The sequence below is a fragment of the Rissa tridactyla genome, chromosome 4 (assembly GCF_028500815.1).
Source record: "Rissa tridactyla isolate bRisTri1 chromosome 4, bRisTri1.patW.cur.20221130, whole genome shotgun sequence".
NCBI classification, from domain to species: Eukaryota; Metazoa; Chordata; class Aves; order Charadriiformes; family Laridae; genus Rissa; species Rissa tridactyla.
This window is the reverse complement of record NC_071469.1, coordinates 70,130,127-70,155,024: the sequence shown is the minus strand read 5'-3', so window position 1 is coordinate 70,155,024 and position 24,898 is coordinate 70,130,127. Positions and strand designations below refer to the sequence as shown.

The 24,898-nt window shown below is 49.5% G+C and overlaps 1 protein-coding gene across 2 annotated transcripts; it reads left to right on the top strand.

Moving 5' to 3' along the window:
• Window positions 1-1,758: 1,758 nt before the first annotated feature.
• On the top strand, window positions 1,759-24,416 carry ERO1A (endoplasmic reticulum oxidoreductase 1 alpha). Of its 2 annotated transcripts, XM_054200508.1 has the most exons (16): window positions 1,759-1,906; window positions 10,084-10,203; window positions 11,542-11,625; window positions 13,242-13,280; window positions 13,729-13,805; window positions 13,897-13,970; window positions 14,446-14,566; window positions 15,491-15,528; window positions 16,743-16,754; window positions 17,893-17,919; window positions 18,079-18,171; window positions 19,623-19,869; window positions 20,616-20,685; window positions 21,047-21,133; window positions 21,699-21,832; window positions 23,972-24,416. In XM_054200508.1, exons 1-16 carry the CDS (start codon window positions 1,802-1,804, stop codon window positions 24,030-24,032), a joined length of 1,389 nt encoding a protein of 462 aa, XP_054056483.1. In that variant the 5' UTR covers window positions 1,759-1,801; the 3' UTR covers window positions 24,033-24,416. The 2 variants fall into 2 exon arrangements, with proteins under 2 accessions (XP_054056483.1, XP_054056484.1); XM_054200509.1 differs by lacking the exon at window positions 16,743-16,754.
• The last annotated feature ends 482 nt before the right edge of the window (window positions 24,417-24,898 follow it).

Genomic DNA, 24,898 nt, shown 5'->3' with positions numbered 1-24,898 from the left:
GGAGTAACTTAGGGCAGAATGCATTCCTACAGAGACATTTGCACGCTTGTCTGAAGGCAGGAGGAGAGCGAAACTTAAAAAAACAAAGCTATAGACAACCATACAAAGTGTATGATCTACACTGATAGCATACCAACTGCGTCAGGACATCAAACTGCATCTGGAAATCCAAGGATCAACAATTCATGTTTCATACCCAGTCTTACATGAGCCTCAATCAAGTTAAGATTCAGCTTGGAAGGCCCAGAAAGGCGTTCTGGTCGCCTCCGGGTACACACAGGCTGCCTCTGTAAGCTCTTCGCATATACAATAAAAACTTTAACTGCGAGCTGAAATAATCACAGTTTTTCTAGTAAAAAATTTCAGTATGCACAACGTTTCAAGAGTTTTAAATTTTGTGTCATCTGGGATCGGGGAATATTTTGGTGAGAAATAGGAAAGAAAAGGGGAAATGAGGATAGACTGACCGGCTAAGCCAAGATTCTGACTCTCTTGCTGTAAACGTCGGATAAAGTCTAAAAGTGACCACTAAGGAATGCAATATCTGGGCACACTTTGAGAGCCTGAATTTCATCAGCTCTTGTAGCTGACACAACAGTCACTGAAAAGGACGTTTTCACTGAGTGAGGGTAAAGGAAGAAAGTTCAAACAGTTTAAACCATTGAAAACTAAGGTCAGCGCCAGGGAGAAGGTTCCTGCTGGTAAGGAGACACGCATATGGCCTTTCCCAAATTTCAGTATCGCAAGGGAAGGAAACACAGTGTGATCCTCCACTAGAGCCTGCTGCAAAAGGCAAGTTAATTAAGCTTAGGGGCTACTCAAACAGAGCTTGATTTGCCAGACAGGATAGAATGATCAAAATTCAAATAATCAAAGGAGAAAGGTGCCAGTGAAGTGTTTGGGATGAAAGCTTCTCCTCTGTCCTTGCCGTGGGCTGCATCCCCAGCAGCGTGGGCAGCAGGGCAAGGCAGGGGATTCTGCCCCTCTGCTCCCCTCTGTGACACCCCCCTGCAGTGCTGCCTCCAGCACTGGGGCACCAACAGCAGAAGGACACGGAGCTGTTGGAGCGGGGCCAGAGGAGGCCCCGGAGATACTGGGAGGGCTGGAGCCCCTCTGCTGTGAGGACAGGCTGAGAGAGCTGGGGGGGTTCAGCCTGGAGAAGAGAAGGCTCCGGGGAGACCTTGGAGCCCCTTCCAGTCCCTAAAGGGGCTCCAGGGAAGATGGGGAGGGACTCTGGATCAGGGAGGGGAGCCATGGGACGAGGGGAAACTGTTTTAAGGTGAAAGAGGGAAGAATTAGATGAGATCTGAGGAAGAAATTCTTGGCTGTGAGGGTGGTGAGCCCCTGGCCCAGGTTGCCCAGAGAAGCTGTGGCTGCCCCATCCCTGGAGGTGTTCAAGGCCAGGCTGGACGGGGCTTGGAGCAACCTGGGCTGGTGGGAGGTGTCCCTGCCCAGGGCAGGGGGTGGAACTGGATGAGCTTTAAGGCCCCTTCCAACCCAAACCATTCCATGATTCTATGACTCTACAACAGCATTTCAGGAGCTTTGAGGCTGTCAAGGAAGCAGACAAGCCCCTCGATTATTCACAGCCGAATTACGAGTTCCATTCCCCGAACTGGGCGGGTTCCCGGCGCTGGCCGGTAGCCGCTCAGGGGTTAAGGGCCGGGCCGGCCCGTTCCGGGCTGCGTGCGGGGCGGCCCGTAGCCGGCTGCGGCCGCGCCCCGCGGCGGGGCGGGGCGGGGGCGGCCCGGGGACGGCCCGCTTCTTCCGCCGGCGGTGGCGGCTGGGCTGGCGCGGAGAGATGGCGGCGAGCAGTGGGCTACTGTTGCCGGTGCTCGCCACCTTCTTGCTGCCGGTGGTGGCCCGCGGGCAGCCGGGCGCGGCGGAGCGGCGGTGCTTCTGCCAGGTGGGCTCGGCCGGGGGACGGGACGGGACCCTGGTGTCCCTGTGTCCCGCCGGGCATCGGAGGTGCTTGGGGGAAAGGGATTCGGAGCGGCTGAGGGAGCTGGGGTGGTTTAGCCTGGAGAGAAGGAGGCTGAGCGGAATCATAGAATCATGGAATGGTTTGTGTTGAAAGGAACCTTAAAGAGCATCTCATTCCAACCCCTGCCCTGGGCAGGGACACCTCTCACTGGACCAGGTTGCTCCAAGCCCTGTCCAGCCTGGCCTTGAAACCGGGAGACCTTCTCGCCTTCTACAACTCCCTGAAAGGAGGATGTAGCCGGGGGGGGGGTCGGTCTCTTCTCCCTAGTAACAGGTGGCAGGACAAGAGGAAACAGCCTCAAGTTGCGCCAGGGGAGGTTTAGATTGGATATTAGGAAAAATTTCCTTCACTGAAAGGGTTGTCAAGCATTGGAACAGGCTGCCCAGGGAAGTGGTGGAGTCGCCATCCCTGGAGGTATTTAAAAGCCAGGCAGACGTGGTGCTGAGGGACATGGGGTAGTGGTGGGTTTGGTAGTGTTGGGTTGATGGTTGGACTCAGTAATCTTAAAGGTTCCTTGCTACCTAGACAATTCTATGATTTTGCCTGCTGAGCAGCCCCTTGCCCTCTTCCTTGTCATCTTAACTGTGTTCTCTCCTTGCCCCTAGCAGGGAAGGTGTTTCAGCTGGGGGAGCTTTTCTACCCTACCCACCCAGGAGCCTCTCGACGGATGTTTTGGGGATGCGTGTTGCTCTAATGTCTGGGAGCTGTCTCATCCCCTCTTCCTGCCAGCTCTGCCTTGCTCTTCTTCCCGGCTCTGCTGTCCAGGAGAGAGCGTGGCTGCAGCGGGCACCTGATACCCCACCACGTCCAGGGGTGAATGGGGTTGCCCCGCTTGTTAAAGCTCTTCCAGGGTTAATTCCCCTTGGTGATGAGCGTGTTACTGCCTGATGCTTGGTGCACCTTCTGTTGATGTGCAGCAATGAGAGAGCCGGGTATAGTCAACCTTGAGATTGGACTAAGCAGCTGGATTTGGGGGAATGGTCGCCATGCAGCTTCCTTTTGACTTTAGCTTTAGAATCATAGGACGGTTTGAGTTGGAAGAGACCTTAAAGAATCTCATTCCAACCCCCCTGCCCTGGGCAGGGACACCTCCCACTAGACTAGTTTGCCCAAAGCCCCATCCAGCCTGGCCTTTAACACTTTGCTCGAGCATATTTGCAACATCAAGGAATGAAGACAATAAAGTGTATTTGGGGCGTAGTTTCTGTTGCCTTTTGAAAAGGGAAGCTATTGTAAAGCCTACTTTTCTGTATTAAAATTGTAGTGCTTAAATGCAAGTCAGAAATTGAGAATGGAGAAGGAAAGCAAACGCGGTTATGCACTTGGCTTTGGCTTTGCCTTCTGGGTGGCTCTTGATGCTTCAGTTTCATGTGGAAATGGTAGATACAAGCTACGCTGATAAAGAATGGAAAAGCACGGGTTTTGATTCTGTATCTCTATAGGGTTTTTGCTTGTACGCTTCCTGGTTAGCAATAAAGTTTGTCTCCTAAGGATCAATGTCTGAGTCAGGAGGGTGGTGTGGGGTACCAAGCCCAATCCACTGCATGAACTGGCATAGGAATGGCTTGCAGATTTTTTCCCTTGGGTCAGAGGAACTGGCGTTGTACTTCATACACTGCTGGTTTATTGCAAGGCATTTCTTGTTTATGGAGTAGCGTGTGCTTTAGTTTAGTTTTCAGTACAAGTGCTCAGGATTTTTCCAGACCTTACTGCCTTTGGGCAAGCATGTTATGTAGGGCAGCGTTTCTCAGCCTTACCAACCACTTCACCTCTTAAAAACACCCCTGAGGGCTGCCTCATCTTTTTGTAAAAATTAATCTGCTGATAATCTTGTGCAGAACTGGTCTGGTGGTCTTTATTTACCACCAAATGAAATACAGGGCAAGCCTTTAATGGTGTGTTTTACCCTTCTTTGTTAATATACGCGAAGGCCTGGGTATAGCTTTTGGTTTCCTCCTGTGAACCATCTGTTGCTGTCTCATGGCCTTGTTGGGTGAAGAAGCCCTGGCGTAGGGTGAATGGAAGAGCTTTGACTTGTCCGTCAGCCCGTGTTGGGACAGTTGACAAGGGCCTCTTTTGAGAGCGGCTGCTGTAGCGATATTCCAAATGCTGACATAAGCTGGCCATAATTCTGGAATGGGCGTTGTGCTCGTGTCTTGTCCGTACAACTAAGAGCAATGCCTCACCTGCTTTTTACGACTATTATTTTAGCTCTTCATTTACGTAGAAAGGTTGCTAACCAGTCTCGAAACTCTTAGTAGAAACGTCCATCTGTTACTAAAACCACTTAAGTTTCACATACTGTTTCTTGCTTTCCAATCTGTCTCATTGGTGCTGAATGACATTTCGCTATCGGAGTTCCCTCAAACTTTACAGACGGCTTGTCCCCCACCCAGATATTCCTGTTTGCACCAACGCTTTAGTCAGCCATCAATCAATTCTCCGTATTCCTGGTAATTATTGCTCATTCAGTGTTTACAGAGCGATGTAGCTGCATTAAGCTCATGGGCTGCAGGTGTTTGGCAGACTGGGATTTTGACTAGGTTTCTGGTCTGATAGAGGGCTGGTTGCCTTCGAGGGCATTTTTGTGGTCAGTACGCTGTCATTAGGGGGGAAGCCTGGGCACTGGGAGTGGCTTTCGAGCCACTCTTGTGTTCCTGTTGAACTGGTGTTCACTCAACAGCCTCCAGGGCAGGAATTCATACCTAGCACAGTACCACAGTTCCCTGTGGGGTGGCTGAGAGGTAGCCTCCAAGTGCAGAACAGCTGGAGAGCCTTCTTTGCTAGCAGATGCTTGGAGGTGCCATCTGACAGCTCTTCAGCCTCTACAGTTTAACTTCATCCTCAGGCTCCCATGTGAGGTTTGCTTCTATGTAAGCTCCAGAAGCCTCAGTCCTTGTTTTCTGGGGAAAAGAAGAGGGGGAAGAGCGCCTGGGCCAGCATATGCTGCTTCCAGGGCCGAAGATCCGAGGGCTGGAGCACCTCTTCTATGAGGGAATGCTGAGAGAGTTGCGGGGGTTCAGCCACCAGAAGAGAAGGCTCCGGGGAGACCTTCCAGCCCCTTCCAGTCCCTAAAGGGGCTCCAGGGAAGATGGGGAGGGACTCTGGATCAGGGAGGGGAGCCATGGGACGAGGGGGCACGGTTTTAAACTGGAAGAGGGGAGATTTAGATGAGATCTGAGGAAGAAATTCTTGGCTGTGAGGGTGGTGAACCCCTGGCCCAGGTTGCCCAGAGAAGCTGTGGCTGCCCCAGCCCTGGAGGTGTTCAAGGCCAGGCTGGACGGGGCTTTGAGTGACCTGGTCTGGTGGGACATGTCCCTGCCCAGGGCAGGGGGTGGGAACTGAATGATCTTTAAGGTCCCTTCCAACTCTAACCATTCCATGATTCTGTGCTGGTCATGACTGTCCTCACCTGGCTGCCAGCTGCTTGCTCTGAGTGCCCTGGCAAGGATGAAAGGGAGACCTGGTTGGACTGAGTGCCACAGGCAGAGTCACAAATCGCTTCTGCAGGGCAACTGCAAGGAAACCTCTGCTGGGGCAGCAGGGAATGCATCAGCTTTCCATCAGCCCGGCAGTGGTGTGGCTTGTCTACCAGCGCAGGCAGCTGCCAGTGAAGTTGGTACAGGCTAAAAGCACATCCTCAGCCCCTGTAGTATTCCCTTTCCTGTGCCCTGTTGTAGCTGCAAGTGGGAAATGCAGAAAAGAGTTTTCCTTCTTTCCTGCCCGCCTGTGCAGAAGATGGTGTATGGGTCTGGGATGGAGCCCATAGCCAGAGAAGAAATGCCTAAATACACTGCCCAGGGGACATTTCTGGGAGCCTGGGGGAAGGAGAAAGAGGTGTGGAGAGACAGACCAGCAGTACAGGAGTGAGCAGGCTGGCAGGAGCCTGGGATGGAGATAGAACAAGATGAAGCGAAGGCCAAACCCAAGGATTATGCCAAATCCACGTGTGGTGGTGTTTCAACCTGTGTTACGCACACAAGGCGGGTACATCGGTGTTAAGGGATTGAGAGCGGCTATTGTGGGGCCGACCGCCTTCCTCGGTGCTTGCTCAGCAGCCGGAGCCACTTGTGTCACGTCTGTCCTGGCGGCTCCGATGCATCTCTTCCCACCGGGCAAACCCAAGCCCTGCCCGTTGGTCTCCTGCCAGGCTCCCACACCTCTGTGGGGTGGAGCGTTGCTGCTCTGCTCCTGCTTCACAGGTGCCAGCAGGCACATGGCACATGTTTGGGACTGGATGAGTTTATGCTTCATCTTGAACAGCTGTTCTGATTATTACAGGGCTGAAGGTGTCGGTAAAATATTTTAGGGAGGTGGGGAGAAAGTGTTGCAGGGCATCTTTGGCATGTGCTGTAGCTCAACTGCACTGACAGCAGGAACTGGAGTCCAAAACAAGTGAGTGGCTGCATACAGAGCTGGAAGAAACAGGTACTGGGGTGGCAGGTGGTCATAGAGCAAGAGGGAACGTGCCCTGCCAGGTGGTCTCATACTTCCCTGTGTCTCAAAGTGGGTCAATGCTGTCTGGTGGTGGCATCACTGGAGCTTTCATCTTGGTCTCTGAAGAGACTTGGCTCTTGATGCTGTCTTCTGAACTCCTTTGGCTGTGGAGTTTGGTGGGTTGGCCACACAGAGGCGATGTCACCAGGCTTTCTTTCACAGCAGCCCAGTGGCTTAGGAGGCAGAGCAGGAAGGTCATCTGACCAGCAATACCTCATTGGCCATGTGCCCACTAGGGAAATTCCGTGATTCCGTGAAATTGCCCATTTCTGCACAGTCTGACTGAAATCCTTGGAGGAAGGAGTTTTCCCTCTGATTTGGGCAGAACTTGAGCCTTCCCCTTTGCCTGTGCTACCCCTGCAGACATGTTCTTGGTGCCATTGTGGCTGATCTTCCCATTTGTGGTCTTCTAAACTGAGCAGTGGATATTTAGAGATCTCCAAAGCGTGACCTTCACCTACTCTTGAATGTTGTGGGAGCATCTGCAGAGCCTTCACCCTGGATTATTTGCAGGATGATAATAGTTTTGCCAGGTTGGTTCTGGCTTGAATCGGTCACTAGACATAGCAAAGACAGGCCTGGTGGAAATGGTGCATGTTATTTTGGTTGAGGGCTTGCTGCATGCTCCGATGTTACCCCTTCCAGGGGTGTCATTCCTTTGGAGTGACACATTTGTGTAGTGTGGATACAGAGAGCAGCTGAAGGTTATCCACAAATCTTTTTGCCAGCCACTTGTAGACCCAATCTATAAGCTGCCTTCCTCGAAGGATGCCAAGTTTCCAGGAAATAAAATATGTGGTTGCTTGGTTTTGTTTTTTTTTTGGTTGCGGTTGGTTTGTTGTTTTTCTTTTAAATTTTGAAACAGTTTTAAATTGTGTAACTGGATTAGCAAATTGCGGTTGTTTTTTACAGGGGTGATTCAGGTTAGTGGAAAGCTTAATTGCTATGCTGTTAATCTTCATTACCATGCAAAATGTACAATGGAATACAGTACATGTGTGAGGATGAGGCGGCGGGCTTCAGCATGACCACGAGAAATGGTAGCGAGCCTCCAAAGAAGGTGTCTCAACAAAAAAACTATGTGCTCAAGTGGAGTAGGACATTCTGAGAAGCTTTAATAGATTTCCCTTTGCTCCCCAGTAGATCAGTATTGGCTGAGTCCAAAATATCAAAGCCCTTTTGGAAAAAAAAAAAAAGCTGTTTCCACAATTACTAATTCCTGATATGGTGCAATCTGGATCTAGAGCCTGGATTCCTTCCCCCTCTCCAGGGTTTCAGGAGGAAACTTGCACTTGCCTTTGAGGTACTCTGTGCTTAATCCAGGGTATTTTTCTTCCCCCGTTCCCTGTTTTGTGTGACTGTGCTTGGAAGGCAAGTGCTCCATTTCTGCCTTCCTTCTTGGAAGGAGGGCAGGGAGCTTCGTTTCTACAGTAGTAATTATAATGGTTTTATTGAAGTTGATGTATAGCTCTTACTGAGTTATCTGAGGGCTCTCCGGAAATGCGTCAAGGCAGGTGGCTCATGTACCTCACGTGGCTCTTTCTTTTCTGTCTGTATATAATAATATAATAAAAAATAATAAGCCCCTTAAATACAATCCAGCGCCGCCTTAGGTCTTGTGCATCCCCCATTTTCCTGTTTGTTCCTGGCCTCCCCTGGGGAGCTTTTGTGCCATTGCTGGGCAGTGCACCCTGTCACACCTCACGGGAGTTGCCTGTCCCAGTGTTTCCAGGCTTGTTCTGCTTGTTGCTGCTTCCAGCTTGCTTTGTTCATAGAATCGTAGAATAGTTTGGGTTGGAAGGGACCTTAAAGCTCATCTAGTTCCAACCCCCTGCCCTGGCAGGGACACCTCCCACCAGACCAGGTCACTCAAAGCCCCGTCCAGCCTGGCCTTGAACACCTCCAGGGATGGGGCAGCCACAGCTTCTCTGGGCAACCTGGGCCAGGGGCTCACCACCCTCACAGCCAAGAATTTCTTCCTCAGATCTCGTCTGAATCTCCCCTCTTTCAGTTTAAAACCATTCCCCCTCATCCCATGGCTCCCCTCCCTGATCCAGAGTCCCTCCCCAGCTTTCCTGGAGCCCCTTTAGGGACTGGAAGGGGCTGGAAGGTCTCCGCGGAGCCTTCTCTTCTCCAGGCTGAACCCCCCCAGCTCTCTCAGCCTGTCCTCACAGCAGAGGGGCTCCAGCCCTCCCAGTATCTCCGGGGCCTCCTCTGGCCCCCGCTCCAACAGCTCCGTGTCCTTCTGCTGTTGGTGCCCCAGCGCTGGAGGCAGCACTGCAGGGGGTCTCACAGAGCGGAGTAGGAGAGAAGGTAGAGACTGGACATCCCCCCTCCCCCCCAGAATGGTGCAGTGCGAGGTACATCATTTCTGTGCTCTCTGCTACCAGGATTTTGTAGGCTTTCTGGGACAGAAGTGGCAAGAGCATTTCTTATTGCAGGCTGTGTCAAATGTCCCATTCTTTGCCTCCTAAATCAACAATACTTACATAAAACAACTTCCTTGGTCTTAAACCCCTGAATTTATCTGGTCCTGGGGAATGGCAGCTTGCCATGTCTTCTATTGCTACATTAACATCCAGGAAAAATCCCTGGCGTGCTGTTAAGAGTGAATGAGTTGTAATGCTTGATTTTGGCCGGGGTGATTTCCCAAAGCGCTCGTCAGGGGGTGTGGGGGAAGCAAAACTCCTTCTGCGTTGGGCAACTTTGTCATCCAGACGGTAATCTACGTGTCAGAAAGCCAGAGCTGAATTTGTGCTACGTTCTTTTTTTTTTTTTTTTTTTTTCTTCAGGGCTTGCACATGGCTTGTTGAGTTGTTCAGGATGATGCAAGAGGTACTGGCTTTCCACATCAGATTTAGAACAAATGTTTCCTTGCCAAATGGCTCTCCGAGGCGAGGAGGGAGGCCGGTGCAGTTGCTGTGATTCCGATGAAATCAAACAAATGGCTGCAGCGCCCTCGGTTAACAACAAGGATTTTCTTTGGGCGCTGTCATTTTTGGTGGCGTTATTGCTGCCTGCCTGGTCCCTTCTGCAAACGCCAGCTCTCACCCCTGTGCCATCCTGCCGGGGTGACAAATGGGAGCCTGAGCTGGCCACGCGTGGAGTCACAGCTCTTCCAGCTGCCGATATCCCACGTCTTGCTGGATTTGGCCCCGGCAGAAACATCCGTGGTCTCTGTAACTGTCTGATGCGTGGATAAGAGCTGTGTGGATTTTGTCTGTGTGTGTGTGTGACACCGTCTCCTTGAACCTGTCTGTCATCTCTGCTTTTTAGAGATGGAAGCATGCGTCTGATGCCTGTTACTCCGACATCAGTGAATTCTAATGTATCAGTGTGTGTTAGAGGAAAAGTGTTCCCAAATAAAGCTGCCTGTCCCCAAGCAACAAGTGCAGGATGCATCCCAATGGGTGCATCAAACGAAATTCTCTGCTAATTCACCAGAGCCAGGTTTAATGTTGTTCAATTCTGGTTAGACTGAACTAGTCAGTAAAAGGAAAGAAAACTGTGAATTGTTTTATAGTCAGTGTTAAAAAGTACTGGCTAAATTGTTCATATTTGGTTTCGGTTTTTTTATTTATTTTTATTTTTTTATCCAACAGGTTACGGGTCATTTAGATGACTGCACCTGTGATGTAGAAACCATTGATGCCTTCAACAACTACAAGCTTTTTCCTAGACTGAATGAGCTTCTGGAAAGTGACTATTTTAGATATTACAAGGTAATTTTCTCATGCAAGAATTGTATTATTGCATTAGTTCTGTATGCTGCTGCTGCTTATTTAAAAAAAAAAAAAAATCTTCCTTGAAGTTATTGCTGGTCTTTTTAAAATCAGGTACCCCCATTTTAATACTGATTTTTAACAACGCGGTCAGTAAGTGTGACTCTTCTGCTGTGAGGAGAAGCTTAATGTGGTATACAACATGCTTCTAAAATAAATTGCATGTTTTTAAAGACAGAGAATAGAATAGTTCCAGTTGGAAGGAACCTACAATGATCATCTGGCCCAACTGCCTGACTGCTTCAGGGCTGACCAAAAGTTAAAGCAAATTATTGAAAAAATTGTCCACGTGCCTCTCAAACACTGATGGGCTTGCAGCATGGGCCACCACTCCAGGAACGCCACCGTTCCTATGTTTGACCACCCTTTTGGTAAAGAAATGCTTAATTTCCTAATATTTTCGTATGCATTCTTTCCTCTTAAGAACTTATGCAATGAAATTACTTTTATTTTGTTGAGCTGGGGCTCCAAACTGGTGATGACTGGGCATCTACATTGCATCACAAGGGTGTTCTTAGTGTCTCCCCATCGACACGGGAAGCCTGATTTAGTTACCCAACCGTCGGGTGAACTGATGACTGCCAGACCATCGGTATTAGCTGCGTTCTGCAGGGAGACTGCATGTATATGACTAAATGTGGGGTTTGTTTGAGCGAGCTTGGGTTATGGGGCGGTGTTTTACCTGTCGAATACAGATATTGAACAGCGACTGTTGCCTGATTGTTTCCACAGACAAAATAAGTATTCATTCTTCTGTAAGAACAATTTTAAAAGTTCCCGACCACTGCACTGCAAACTTGAACGGGGCCATATATAAAATCACTGGGGTAGAGCTGCTTTTCCCTGTCCCTTCTCTACCAAACGCACAAAATCTTGTTAAATGTTAATTGTTTTGGAAGAACGATACTTGATACCAACTCACAGAACAGAAAGACTAGGATTTGTTAATGACCTTTCCCCTTCCAGTGTTGGGATTTTTAACAGAAATATTAAGTTTGGCCTGACTGAAGCATGGATGGAGATGTCTGTGTGTGAAAGCGTGAGAAGAACCTTGCTCTGAGTTTCGTTATCTGAAGTCTGATCTAGTTGAAGATGTCCCTGCTTACTGCAGGGGGGTTGGACTAGGTGACCTTTATAGGTCCCTTCCAACCCAACACATTTTATGATTCAAAGTCTTGCACTAAGACACTGAAGATGTGTGTGTCGGTGAACCGTGGTGTGGAAGGTTGGCTTGGTTGCACGGAGGAAACGTGTAATAGGATAATATGTTATTTGTAGGTAAACCTAAAGAAACCTTGTCCTTTTTGGAACCACAACAGTCACTGTGGAATAAGAGACTGTGCCGTAAAGCCCTGCCCATCCGTAAGTATCAAATCCGTTCTTTTACCGCTTTTCTATATTCGGCTTTTGCAAACTAAGAGGAAGAAGCAGGCAGATGATTTACTCTTTTCATTATTGTAACTATAGCAAAACTGTGGCTTTGGAGCTTTCTTAGGTGTAGTAATACTGGTATCTATGAGAAAGACCAAAATGCTAAATTCTAAAAGTTTAAAGAAAGGCTGGGCTTTTAATAGCTGGCCCTCCATGAACAGCCAAAGACTTTTCCTGGTCCCTCTTTTACTTTTGGTATTAGTGAGATGGGTTTTGGGCAAATCTACTGTTGTTACAAGAAGTACCTCTTGTGTTAATTCCCAGAATATTCACCCTGTTGGCCCATGAGCTAGGCTGTGATTTGCAGCTTTGGCTGACAAATTTGACTGGCCCCTTTCTCTTCATGTGAAATGGCTCTTTCCGAGTCCTCTGTTTCCCGGTACAAAAGCAAAAGCTCTTGTCCCTGTATCCTGGACAAAAGGGGTTTGTTCACTGAGCTAAAAGAAGACCTCTTGACTGCAGGTGTCTGGCTGAAGAGAAAGTGAGTGAATCAGAACTTGGTTGCTGGGCTGACAGAGGTGGTGACGATGCCACCCAGCCTGGCGTTGTGGTCGGCGTGTGCTGATGCTTCTTCTCAGCAACCGCCCTACCTCTCAAACAAGTGTCCTTTGCTTCCCCAGTCTTCAAAAAGCACCTAATATGGACCCAAAATTATGTTTAAATACCTTTTTTTTTTTTTTTTTTTTTCTTAAAAAGGATGTTTTTGGTAATGAGCGTGACCAACGCAAAGGAGTAGTATTACAATTACGTTAGTAGTAGCTAGAAGTTGTTCTTATTTTAAGAACTGTCTGTGTCACTGCTGGTTTTAATTACTTGGATTTGGGTCCACTTCATTCTGAAAGCAACAAAAATAGCTCTTATTCATTGCTTAATTTTTCTCTTCCTGTGCTGCTCGCCATCACAGTATTTGCTCCAGCAGCGTGGAAGTGGTTTTATTGCCTTCCTACTGATGGAGGAGATGGAAGTTGAGGAGAATTTAGGGCCTGATCATCTTGCGCGTCCTGCTTGGGTTGTGTGGGGCTGGCCGGCCTCACGTTACATGGTGGAGCGGCAAAAGGGAAGTTTTTTGAATGATGTATATCAGGGGCTGGGAGACGCAATATCTGAAAAGAGGTGCCTGGGCTCCTGCCAGGAGCGCTGGCATCGCCGGGAGACAGGATCGCAGAATCATAGGATGGTTGGGGTTGGAAGGGACCGATGCCAGACATCGGCTGGCCGGAGGCAACTCCGGCTCCTCTGAAGTTTATATTGGCTTCCTCAACCTTCACGCTTGGGTAAGCAAAACATAACCTGATGTAGCACCCGCGGAAGGCTGCTGACCTTTTGAAAATTAGAGTCTTGCGAAAAATCAAAATAAAACACCAAGAATATTGCTTAACCTTAGTCTGTGGAGGAGCCAGAAATTGGACGTGTTGTAAGCTAAGCCGAGTGCTTTGATTACTTTCTAACTCCTAGAAACTGTGGTAACCTCCCTCACCTTTCTCAAAGATGAAGCTGGAAGGCCACAGCAGCCTCGTGTGTAGCATGTGCCCAATTTTGTCTTTCAGGACAAAGTCCCTGATGGAATCCGGTCTGGAAGTTACAAGGTAGGTGTGCCCGTGAGCGCAAAATGACGCTGCTTTATAGGGCAAGTTTTGTGTCACTGCAGCTGATAAAAGCTGCTTTAAGGGCAGTATTTGTTGGAATGCACTTTGTGGCTAAATTCTTACCCTCTCCAGCGTTTGGCATGCTGTAGAGTCCCTGAGGTGGTTGTCCTGAACTCAGATATTCCCTTCCACTAACATAGAGGAGACTTCTCCAAGAGCGAAATGCTCCTACAGCAGTGCCAGGGGCTGCTGTGAGGCCCGGCCACAATCAGCACAATTGCATAAGCCTCTGAATAACTGCAGACATCCTGTGGAAATACAGGGTGGGATGAATCATGAAAGTCTTTCTGATGCTTAAACTGGTTAGCGCATTAAAGGCGGAATTCTAACAGCAGAAAAACTGCTTTTTAATCCTCCTCTCTCCCCGCCCCTTTGCTTTTCAACCCAGTATTCGGAAGAAGCCAATAGCCTTGCTGAAGAGTGTGAAGAAGCCAAGAGACTTGGAGCTGTTGATGGCTCTTTGAGGTTTGGCTGCTTTTTCCACAAGCCGTACTTGTCTGGAAGGAACCCTGGTATTGGTGCTCTTGCTGATGGTCTTTTTCCACTTTCTTTGCAGCGAGGAAACCCAGCAGGCAGTGCTGCAGTGGACGCGGCACGATGACTCTTCAGACAGCTTCTGCGAAGCTGATGGTACAGGGACCTGTTTGATCTGACAAGTCTTCTCATGGGATTTTAAGCACCTCTGCAGAGCTTTCAGGCCAATGTGTGATATTTCAGCAAGCCTGGAGCACGCGTAGCATTTCTTCTCTTTTCCGCCCCGCTCCTGCTCTCAGTATTTTGAAAATAAGATGATGTAAATATTTTTGAGAAAGCTTCGCTGCTGGTCAGGGTCTTGCCACGTTTAGCAACTTGGATGGAGCAGGCTCAGAGTTTGCTTTGCCATCGGTGGCCTTGTGCTGCGATAGCTCTGAAGGCCAGAGAGCTTTGCCCCGCTGCAGTGGGTGGATGAGAAACAGACACTGTATACGTGCCTCTCTGGGGAGGGATGAGCTGCTCTCCCCGCTGGCGGGAGTGTTCAGGGTGCGAAGGGGTGGCTGGATCAGGCTTGGAAGGTGGCGTTTTCCTTCAGAAGTGTTTGGCACTGACCCAGCACTCTGCTTCGCAGATATCTATTCTCCCGACGCAGAGTACGTGGATTTACTCCTGAATCCTGAACGCTATACTGGCTACAAAGGACCAGATGCCTGGAAGATCTGGAACAGTATTTATGAAGAGAACTGCTTCAAGTAGGTGCTTTGGGAGACAGCTTGCACAAGCTGCAGGTGCTGATTTTTGCAGAGAGGCTGCATGTGCTTAAACTGCTCCGTTATTCCCCATCCTTTGGGGATTTGCCCAGAGAAGCTGTGGCTGCCCCATCCCTGGAGGTGTTCAAGGCCAGGCTGGACGGGGCTTGGAGCAACCTGGTCTGGTGGGAGGTGTCCCTGCCCAGGGCAGGGGGGTGGAACTGGATGACCTTTAAGGTCCCTTCCAACCCAACCCATTCTGTGATTCTGTGATCCTCCTGTCTGTGCTGCAATGCTTGTGCAGTGTGGCCTATCAGAGGAGGGGACAAGCCATGTGGCTGCCCCTTGAGCCTCCCTGGGCCATTCTTTGGACCTGGTGTGGGCTCCCGATACAAGCCCTGCAGCCTGGTGAGACAGCAGCCTGGTCGGGGGACACATCTCCTGTGTGGTGTGGTCCTGGGGGCACGGTCCTGTCCTCCCTGGCCATTGCAGAGGTGAGGTGAGCTCTCTCCCCAGTCTCTGCCGATTTGAGCTCTGCTGTGGGTACCCCTGGGGCTGGTGCACAGTACTGGTGGGCACTGGTCTGTAGTCTTGCCTGCTATGATGTCTCTGGTGATTTCCTTCCCATTTGTACTAGTGTATCGTGTTGCACCAAGGCCGTGGGATAATGTCCACTAGCACCTGTGTCGACACTTGAGTTTTCGTAGTTGTTCTTTCTAAAAACCCAAAAACGCAGAGAAAGCCACATTTTGCTCCATCCTTTTCCTGTCTGAGCAAAGCTTAAGCATAGAATGGTTTCTTGGATCTCCTTAGGCTGTTTGACTGCAGAGAAGTAACTACTTCTGCTGTGCTGTGTTTCTGCACAGCAAGGAGATAGTCACTTATTTACATATCTTATTTAAATGATTATTATTTTTTTCCTCTTAGGCCTCACAATGTAAAAAGACCTTTGGCATCTGGTAGAGGTGAGTCATTTATTTATCTCCCTACGTGGTTTAGTAGTGTACTGATCCTAACTCCAGGAACAGTAAATGCTCTCTGAGATACTTCTCCTGCTGAATGAGAAATATGTCGTAGCTCTTGATCAAGGGTAGAATTTTAGGGCCAACACAAGGGCACCTGGAGGTGTGGCTTCGTAGCATCCATCGTGGAGAAAGAAAGGCTGATCCTCCACTCCTGGAAGAAACGTGAGCTTTGGAGGGACTGGGAGCAGGACTGAACTCTGAGCTCTTCCTGGGTCCCTGGTTTCTGTACTTGGGAACGCCAAGCCATCTGTGATGGTCTGAAATGAGAACCTGGCTGGGATTCTCTGTGGAAACCATCCAGTAAGAGAAATTCTGCCCTAGAGGCTAAGGCTAAATGTGTAAATGAAGGGTTTGGGAAACATAAGAGCTTCTTTCTAAGAGACCCCATGTCTCCTGATGCCCCATCATGCCCAGACATCTAGAACATCATCAGTCTCGCTCCCTGTTTGTTGGACCCGAACATGGCTCCAGCAGCACCCTCAGGGTGGTCTCTGGATTTTCCCTAAACTCTGTAGGTGTTTCCCTCCTCCCTTGACCCCGTGCAAAGGAGCGGCTCTTCAGGAGCAGCACCGCTGAAGGAAATGTACAATGTCCTTTAAAATATCAGTCCTTCCCTTGACCGCGTCTGTTATTTAGGGCAAGATCAGAATGAAATAGCCCAGGTACGTTGAGGGGAGAGGGAAGGACTGCCGTTTTGCAGACGAGGAAGCAGGAGGACAGGAAAACAGAGGATCTGACCTGATATCTCCAAGAGTTGTTGCAAGCAACTAATAAACTGCAGGAAGCAGGGAGGGACTTTTGAGTATCCCGTCGGAGGTCATACAGGAGATCTCTGGCAGAGGTACCCATTTGTGTCCCTTTTCTGCTTCAAATGTGTAGTGGTTTCACTTCCTTTGCCAATATTGATCCTTCCTTTGTTGGTCAGGTTATTCGGGAGCAATTGCTCATCTGGTATGGCCACTGCTGGAGTTAGAGATGGTTTTTTCTGTGTTCGGAGCATTTCTGAACCTCCCCGGAGAGGCTCATTCTCTTGTCAGAGCAGATTAACAGAGTGATCTTAACGCTTGTGCTTTGGAGTTTAATTTTGGTCATGTGTAATTTTTATCTCTTTTTCTCTCCCTCCACCATCCGTGCTTTTTTTATTTTTTCATCAGGAGACGATGGAGGTGAGTGGCGCTCTGTTTGTTTTTACTGATAACGGACACAAACGTGGCTTCTTTATGACGCCGTCAGGAGCTGTACCGTTAGTTAATGCACCTGGTTGGCAAAAGCATTATTCGGGCAAAATCAGAAGTTGTCTTTGAAATTCTCTTGTGTTTGTGACCCTGTGGAGAGGCCCCTCTGAGCTCCCTGTCCCCCAGGCCAGCCCATCCTTGTATGGAGGTCTTAAAAAGCACTGGCGGGTTTTTTTAAGAGTACAAGTCCTGTTTGAAGGTAGTCACGGAAGTGTCATAAGCCTTTAGGAACAGGACTTGGGTTGTGGGGGGTTTTTTTCAGCGCTTGTTATTGCTGAGAAAGCAGCTTTCCGGCTGGAACATTGAGAAGACTCGTAGTCCCAACAGCCTCTGACAGCTGGCAGGAGGTGGGCGCCCAAATCCCTTAGGCTCTGCAGGGGGAACATCTGGGAAGGGCCGTGCCCTGGAGCTCTTCACCCTCTGCAGCCCCGGGCCTGTCTATATGGCATGTCTTTGTCTCCAAATTATCTCCAAATTTATGTTCTCCACGTTACTTTCAAGCATGTAGTAGGTGAAACACAGGCTTGTGTGGCTGCACACACTTGGTTGTACTGTTTTATTGTATTTTTAATGAAAATACCTGTCTCCCCACCCTGGCCAGAAGAGAAAAGTGATCCATGGACCTTGTTTCCCCTTATGCTTTGCCATTCTGCGGCGCTTCTACCCCACCAGCCCTTGCTGAGATGGGTGGGAAGGACCACATTTAGCTGCTGCCACGCTGCGTTATAGAAGCATCAGTCGGAAGAGCGGGGAGGAAAACTATTTTCATACTTTTCCAACGCTCCCCTCCCAGCTTCTGCCAACCGGAGTGGTCCAGATTTAGGATTGGACCTCCGGAAGGTCCAGAGGTCCTCCAGGGCTGGTCTCAGGGGTGGTTTCAGGGCATCAGGCAACAGCCCTCCCGTGCTGCAGAGGGGAAGGTACTGCCCTGTCTCACTCCTGTATCACCTTGTACTCTGAAAGATGTGGCCAAAGAAGGGGCCAAAAACCATGACGCAGCGTGCTAAAGCCCTCCTGCTGCTGTGAGGCGTCTCAAACTGATGCGCTTGTTTTCTTTTTTTGTTCCCAGGGCATATGTTCTACAAGTGGCTGAAAGGTAATCCTTGCCCTCAACTTGGTCGCTCTTCCTGGGATGAACGCAAAACGGCCAGGGAGCGGGTGGGAGTTACTGGCCACACTCGAGTGGGATTTGATTTCTAGGAGAGGAAAACTCAACGTATGCTTTCAGTATTTTGAAGTGTCCGTTTCTTTTCAGGTGTCTGTGTAGAGAAACGAGCTTTCTACAAACTCATTTCTGGTCTCCATGCAAGCATCAACATCCACTTGAGCGCCCGGTACCTTTTACAAGGTAAATGCTACTTTCTGCCTCGGCTGTCCCGCGTCAATCCTAAATTGGCATTTCTGTGGCTCCGGTAAATGCTAGCTGGAGCCCGTTCCAGCAAGGTTCAGGCCAACTTCTGGGCTCTTCCCTTCCCTCCCTCGGCACGCAGGTTGTGTGACAGAATCAGGAATGCAGTGACCACATGCCTTCAGGTCTAAAAATGGCTGTACTGTGCTCTGTACCAAGACTTCCAGCACGTATTCCTTCTGTTCTTCCTCCAAGGTTATTTTGGAGTGGGTTTCTAACTGCGTATGGAGGCCCTCCCTCCCTAGCCCATTTTTACGCCGTTCAGTTTAGCAATAATCTCACCTAGACTGTGAAAGCCTGAGACTTGGCTGGGCTTTCCCAAGGCCCTTGATCTGTTTCCATATGCTGCTTGTGTTTCCTTTGTCCAGAAATAGCTACCTGAAGAATCTACATTTCAACCCTGGGGTTGAAAATCGATGTGAAAACACGATTCGCATGTCTCGCCTGGCCAAGGGCTGTGGCACACCGCTCCTGCGGCGCGGGATGCAGGTTTCTGATGGGCTTCCTGAAGGATTTAGTCATGGTAGTTTAGAGCGGTACCTGCAGACCAAGCCTACTACCCGTATTCTGCTAAAGCTTACAAAAATCAAGTACAGATTTAGAGACGGCTGTTGGAATTTGGATAAGTAATTTAGATTTAACTAAGTAATTATATTTAAGTCTCTACAGCCCATGTAGGCCTCACCTTGGCGTGAGTTAGGCTACGTTAGAGTTGGGAGAATAACAGGGAAACATCAAAGGCAAGAGATGAGTTGGGAGTCTGCAGAGAGGATTAGGAAAATAAGGTTGGCCACAGACAGCCGAGTGTGCGTCTTTGCTTGGCTTGTGTAGAAAGGGACAGCTTCTGTTGGTGAAAGGCTACAGATGATCTCTGCTCTGAGAAGGTCTTCCTTGGCTCAGCTTGGCTCCATGCAGGGATTCCCATCTGCAGGCGCCATGATCACCTTGCAGAGAGCCCACCTCAGCCTAGAGCATCTTTGTGGCCGCCTCTGGACCTGTTCCAACAGGTCTGTGTCCTTCTTGTGCTGAGCACTCCAAAGCTGGACGCAGTACTCCAGGTGGGGTCTCACCAGAGGGGAGCAGCGGGGTAGAATCACTCCCTCGACCTGCTGGCCACGCTGCTGGGGATGCAGCCTGTGTTTTAATCCAACTGACAAAGCTCCGCAGGAGTTCTGCATCTATTGGGGTCTGAGGTTGGTTAAAAACATGCTTTTCTTGACTCTGGAACGATTTGCGGTTAGTGAAAGGGCTGCGACTACTGCAAAGGTTGGATCTCCCTGGGTAGAGTTACATTTCGCCGGTTAGCCTGGGACGGCGGGAGGAGGAGAACCAGAACTATGCCCATCCACCTCACGTCATTGTTCTGGCTTCTTTTTTTTTGGCTCTCTCAGATACTTGGTCCGAGAAGAAATGGGGCCCCAATGTTACCGAGTTCCAGCAGAGATTTGATGAAGTCCTCACCAGAGGGGAAGGGCCCAGAAGACTCAAGAACCTGTATTTTCTCTACCTGATCGAGCTGCGGGCCTTATCCAAAGTCCTGCCCTTCTTCGAGCGCCCGGGTTTCCAGCTCTACACGGGGAATAAAAGTCAGGACGTGGAAGTGAAAAACCTGTTGCTGGAAATTCTCCGTCTGGCCAAGTAATTGCATTCGGTACCCGGGGAGAATGGCTCTTTCCACCTTGGCATCTCTGAGCGTGCTTAACTTTTCACTTAAAGCACCCAGAAAGGCAGGTTTGGGGGTTCTTTCTTGTAGCGGGATAGTGTGATTTGTGCAGTAGGGGTAGCATTGCTGGGAGGACGTTGGTATCTGTAGTCAAACTGCAAAACAGGGTAATTAAGCCCACGGTTTAATAGTCTAGGCTGCCGGTTTGATTTAGCAGAGTTGAATTTAATAACCGCCTATGCGTCAGCCCTGAAATTGGCTACCTCTTTGACTCATCTGTGGAATACCAGCCCTGGCTTCGTGTTTTTGACTAGAAAAAAAGGCCTAAGCATGTCGGTAACAGAGGTTTGGGCTGTTGGACAGAGTTTGGAATAAGAGGAATGGAAGATACCGGAACCAGATGGAAATGCGATCAATGTTTGAATTTATCTTGTCGCACTCCCATGCCTTCGGCACTTACGTCTGTTAGAAAACAGACTACGATTGCTTAGAAACCGTAGAGCAATTGCTGAAAACGTCTCCAAGGTGAGACACAAGGTAAAATTGAAAGCCTCCAAGAGATTTATGAAACAAAGAGCTGGACTTAAAATACATCTAGAGATGTCCAGTGTCTGACACCCATCAGTTTCATTTGCACACCTGACTAGATGCTTCTGTGGATCTGGACTCCAGCCGTACAAACAAGCTGTGGAGGGATAAAACTCTTTTCCTTCTGTTTCAGGTCTTTCCCACTGCATTTCGATGAAAACTCATTCTTTGCAGGGAATAAAAAAGAAGCCGCCAAACTAAAGGTAATTGGCCAGCCCTTCCCTTTGGGGCACTTGCTACCCAAAAGGGTGTTTTGAGGTGTGCGTCTGGGATAATTCTACATCTGAAAGGGACCCCAGTACACGTGAGGTACTGGATTGGGTATTTCCAATTGATTTTACTTTTCTGAATGGTTTGGATACTTGGGGGTACCTACAGACCTTCTCTTAAGGAGAGAGGGGGATTGCTGCCGAGGACCCCACTTCAGGAAGCATTTCCCTAACTCGGTCCCACTGAATTTAGCCTGACGTCCAGGATTAATCCATTATGGGGTTTGGATTAACACATGGAAGAGGTTCTAATTAGTGTGTAAGCATGATCAGCTTGAATGCCTTTTTCCCCTAGGAGGAATTTAGGCTACACTTTAAGAATATTTCTAAGATAATGGACTGCGTTGGCTGCTTCAAATGTCGCCTGTGGGGGAAGTTGCAGGTAAGCTTTGTCAGCAGCTGGGGAGGTGTCTGGAAGCACCTCATCTGGCGGGACTCTGGCGCGCAGATGCGGTTTTTAGGTACAAGTCAGCTCCTAGATAGAGCTCGGGGCTGCTGGAGTCGTTTCCCAGTCCAGTCAGTGGGAAGCGGTGTGCTGATTCCAGCTTGCCAGGCCTGGCAGAAGCTGCTTTTGCAGTTGAAAACTGGGTTAAGCTGCTACGGCTGCTCCCCAGGAGAGGAGTGGGGGACGCAGAGCAAGCGAGGCAGAGGGTGCTGTAAAACCGGGGGTTCGGCGAGATCTGCGCTGGCTTTTACATGCGGTCAGAGTGAGACAGGAAGCCTCTGCTGGGAAGCTCTGCTGTCACAGCGACGCTGAATAAATAAAAGCATCCTGGCTCTGTTCAGCTCCCTGCTCTGAGGTGTGTTAAGTGAAAGCCAAGTCTCGCTCCGTTAAGATGATGTTAACAGGAATCCTTGCAAAGACAAAGGAAAAAAGTAAAGTTAAACTTGTGTGTCAGGCCCTGGATGTCTCCCTGCTGTTAAGTGATCTCGTTTGTCACGCACAGACGCAGGGCTTGGGTACAGCGCTGAAGATCCTCTTTTCCGAAAACCTGATAGAAAAGATACCTGAAAGCGGCCCATCCTATGGATTCCAGCTGACCAGACAAGAAATTGTTGCCTTATTTAATGCTTTTGGAAGGTTAGTATGAGACTCTTTTTTCTTCTGCTTTTGCGCAAGCTGCTGTGTTACATCCCATTTAAGCCTAAGCAGTCCGTTCTCATCAGCAATATTGGCGTTAACTCCCACTCTGATCACACTGTCTCATAAAGAAGCTCTCCAATATCAGATGCTGTTAATATGGAGTGCAACAGTTGGAACAATTTAAAAAAAAAAAAAAACCAAACTCCTTTATACTCTACATTTCTGTAAGGGATTCAAGGAAGCATTTGTATTAAGATACAAAGGATTTGGTAGTTTTTAAGAAACTGCATGACTCTGCCCTCGGAGCATGTTGTCCCCAGACAAGGGTTGCTGTTCTTGCTCTATGCTCGCTTTGGAGCTTTCCTTCAGGCATCTCGCTTCCACCAGTTCTTTCCCAGCTCCGTTTGCAATGGTTGCACTTAGGAATCCATCAGTCCAGCCCTTGTGGAGAGCCGGATGAGGAGTTTTTGGCAGTAAAGGAGGGTAACGAGGCCTTTGGGAGGGAGAGGAGATTGCAAGACACTCTGGTTATACATGACGGCTCCGTGGTGTTGACAGACCTGGAGTTTCTGGCAAACAGGTTTTTCAAAGGCTTCTTCAGGCGGCATTGCTGCCAATGCTAAAGCTCGGGGTCCTGCTCTGCCTCTCTTCAAAGTTACTGACTGCACCTTCTGTGAGTGAACAGCCAGCGATGGGGAGACCCTCATGTGCATCAGAAACCCCAGAAATCCTCTTCCCCAGGGATGCTGTGGTGCTCCCCTCCTGAGCGCAGCTGCCACATTCCGATTGCACCAGAGGAGCTGGGCTTCCTTCTGCCTTTCTATTGCCCTGTCAACACGGCATTTGGGAACAGCATGGAGGAGACTCACAGACCCTCTGAACATCTGTGTTCAGAGGAAGCTGAGGGCTGGCAGGCAGAGAGCCTTTTTCTTTCTTCCCTTCCCCCTCTGCTGCCCGGCTAAAACTCTACCCTGGAAGTCCCCTGCTGTGGGAAACCACTGGGGCCAGGCAGCTATTCTTCAGACTCCAGCCTCATGTTGTAGAACCATGGAATGGTTTGGGTTGGAAGGGACCTTAAAGGTCATCCAGTGCCACCCCCTGCCCTGGGCAGGGACACCTCCCACCAGCCCAGGTTGCTCCAAGCCCCGTCCAACCTGGCCTTGAACCCCGCCAGGGATGGGGCAGCCACAGCTTCTCTGGGCAATTTCGTCCTCAAATCTCATCTAAATCTCCCCTCTGTCAGTTTAAAACCATTCCCCCTCATCCCATGGCTCCCCTCCCTGATCCAGAGTCCCTCCCCAGCTTTCCTGGAGCCCCTTTAGGGCCTGGCAGGGGCTGGAAGGTCTCCCCGGAGCCTTCTCTTCTCTAGGCTGATCCCCCCCAGCTCTCTCAGCCTGTCCTCACAGCAGAGGGGCTCCAGCCCTCCCAGCATCTCCGGGGCCTCCTCTGGCCCCGCTCCAACAGCTCCGTGTCCTCCTCCTGTTGGTGGCCCCAGAGCTGGACGCAGTATACTCCAGGTGGGGTCCACCTACCTGGATTAGAAGAGCCTTTTAAAACAGACCTTCACCTTTTGCTTGTTGTTCAAAAGCGATTTGGGTTATTCAGAACCTCCTTAAAGCCGAGGCTTGTCCTGACCAGGAAGGGCAGATCCCTTCTTCACGGGAGGCCCTCACGAGCTGTATCCTCAGAGCCTGATCTGGCATCCTCACTGCTGCTGAGGCTCCAGGGGTGGAATGCACTCAGCAAGAAAAATGAGGTAGGTCGTTCAAAACAACACTAAACCCTTCAGAAGAAACAAGCTTCTATTGCAAGGAGACTCTTGTGACCTGCCTGCCCGTCTGGTAATATTATGGTCTGTTTCTTGACCTCTAGTTAATGGGTTTGTCTGATCACCGCTGAGCTCTCTGTAATATCCTGTTCCACTGTGTTTCTCAGTGTTTGCTTTAAAAAAGAGGCTGTGAAATTAGCGAAGGGCCTGGTCGTACCCAGAACCTAATTTAGCTGAAATTCTAAATTCTCTCTTCCCAAGAGCTCCTGGAAGCTTTGCTCGATCGCCGTCCCTTTCTCTCAAGTTTGAAATAAGATGCGATGCACACGCTGCTCTAATGTTTCCCTTCTGCTTTCCTTGCAATGCAGGATTTCAACAAGTGTTAGAGAACTGGAAAACTTCAGGAACATCTTACGAGATATGCGGTGAGTTCGTCGGAGAAAGAGAGACTTACAGTTGTACTGCTGGGCTGTTGTTCTGGGTTCTCTAAAAAATGGACAAACACCATCATTCCGTCGCACTCCCAACCACTCCACGGTGAAAACCACTCGCTGGACCTCCTCGTTGCAGCTGATTGTCTGTAACCTGCTGATGACAAATATTTTTCTAAGGGGGAAAAAAAAAAGAAAAAGCTACTTTTTTTTTTTTGTATAAAGGTGGGGACTATACGTGAAGTTTATTTTATATATTGGAAGATGATTCGGAACGCCTTCTTATAAATATTGTTGTACTGTTTTGATGGATTAGACCCATCTGTTTGCCTTCAGAAGCTGGAGGTAGGGCAAGAACCGTGACACTGAATAAATTTGGGGAAAATTCCGTGTCTGCTCCATGCTTCCAACCAGTCCCTTGCTGCCAGTGTCTCTACACTAACTTTTTGCTGGGTAAAAAAAGACTGCAAGGGATTGTAGGAGCCTTCTGCTTCCATACCAAGGTGCCTTCCTCACCCTGGTGGAACGTCCTTGTGGCAATGGGCTGCTTCTGGTGGTCTCTGCTGCGGTAACCCTGCGTGTTGCAGGCTTCAGCGATGGTGTCCTTGTTGAAGGCAAGGAGAGACGAAGCGAGAAGCAGCAGTGCGCTGGAGGAATGCCGATACTCGCTGTTGGGCCAGCCTTGTGCCTCCTTCTTGGCTAGAACCTTGGGGGAGCACCAGCTGGCCGGGGAAGAGTAAGAGAGCGCCTTTGAAAAGGTGGCGCTGGCTTTTGGTCTCTTGCTGGAGGGAGAAGGTGGGTACAGGAGGAGGCGAAGGCCAACAGGGCAAGCACAGCACAGTTCTGCTGCTGCAGCAGAAGATT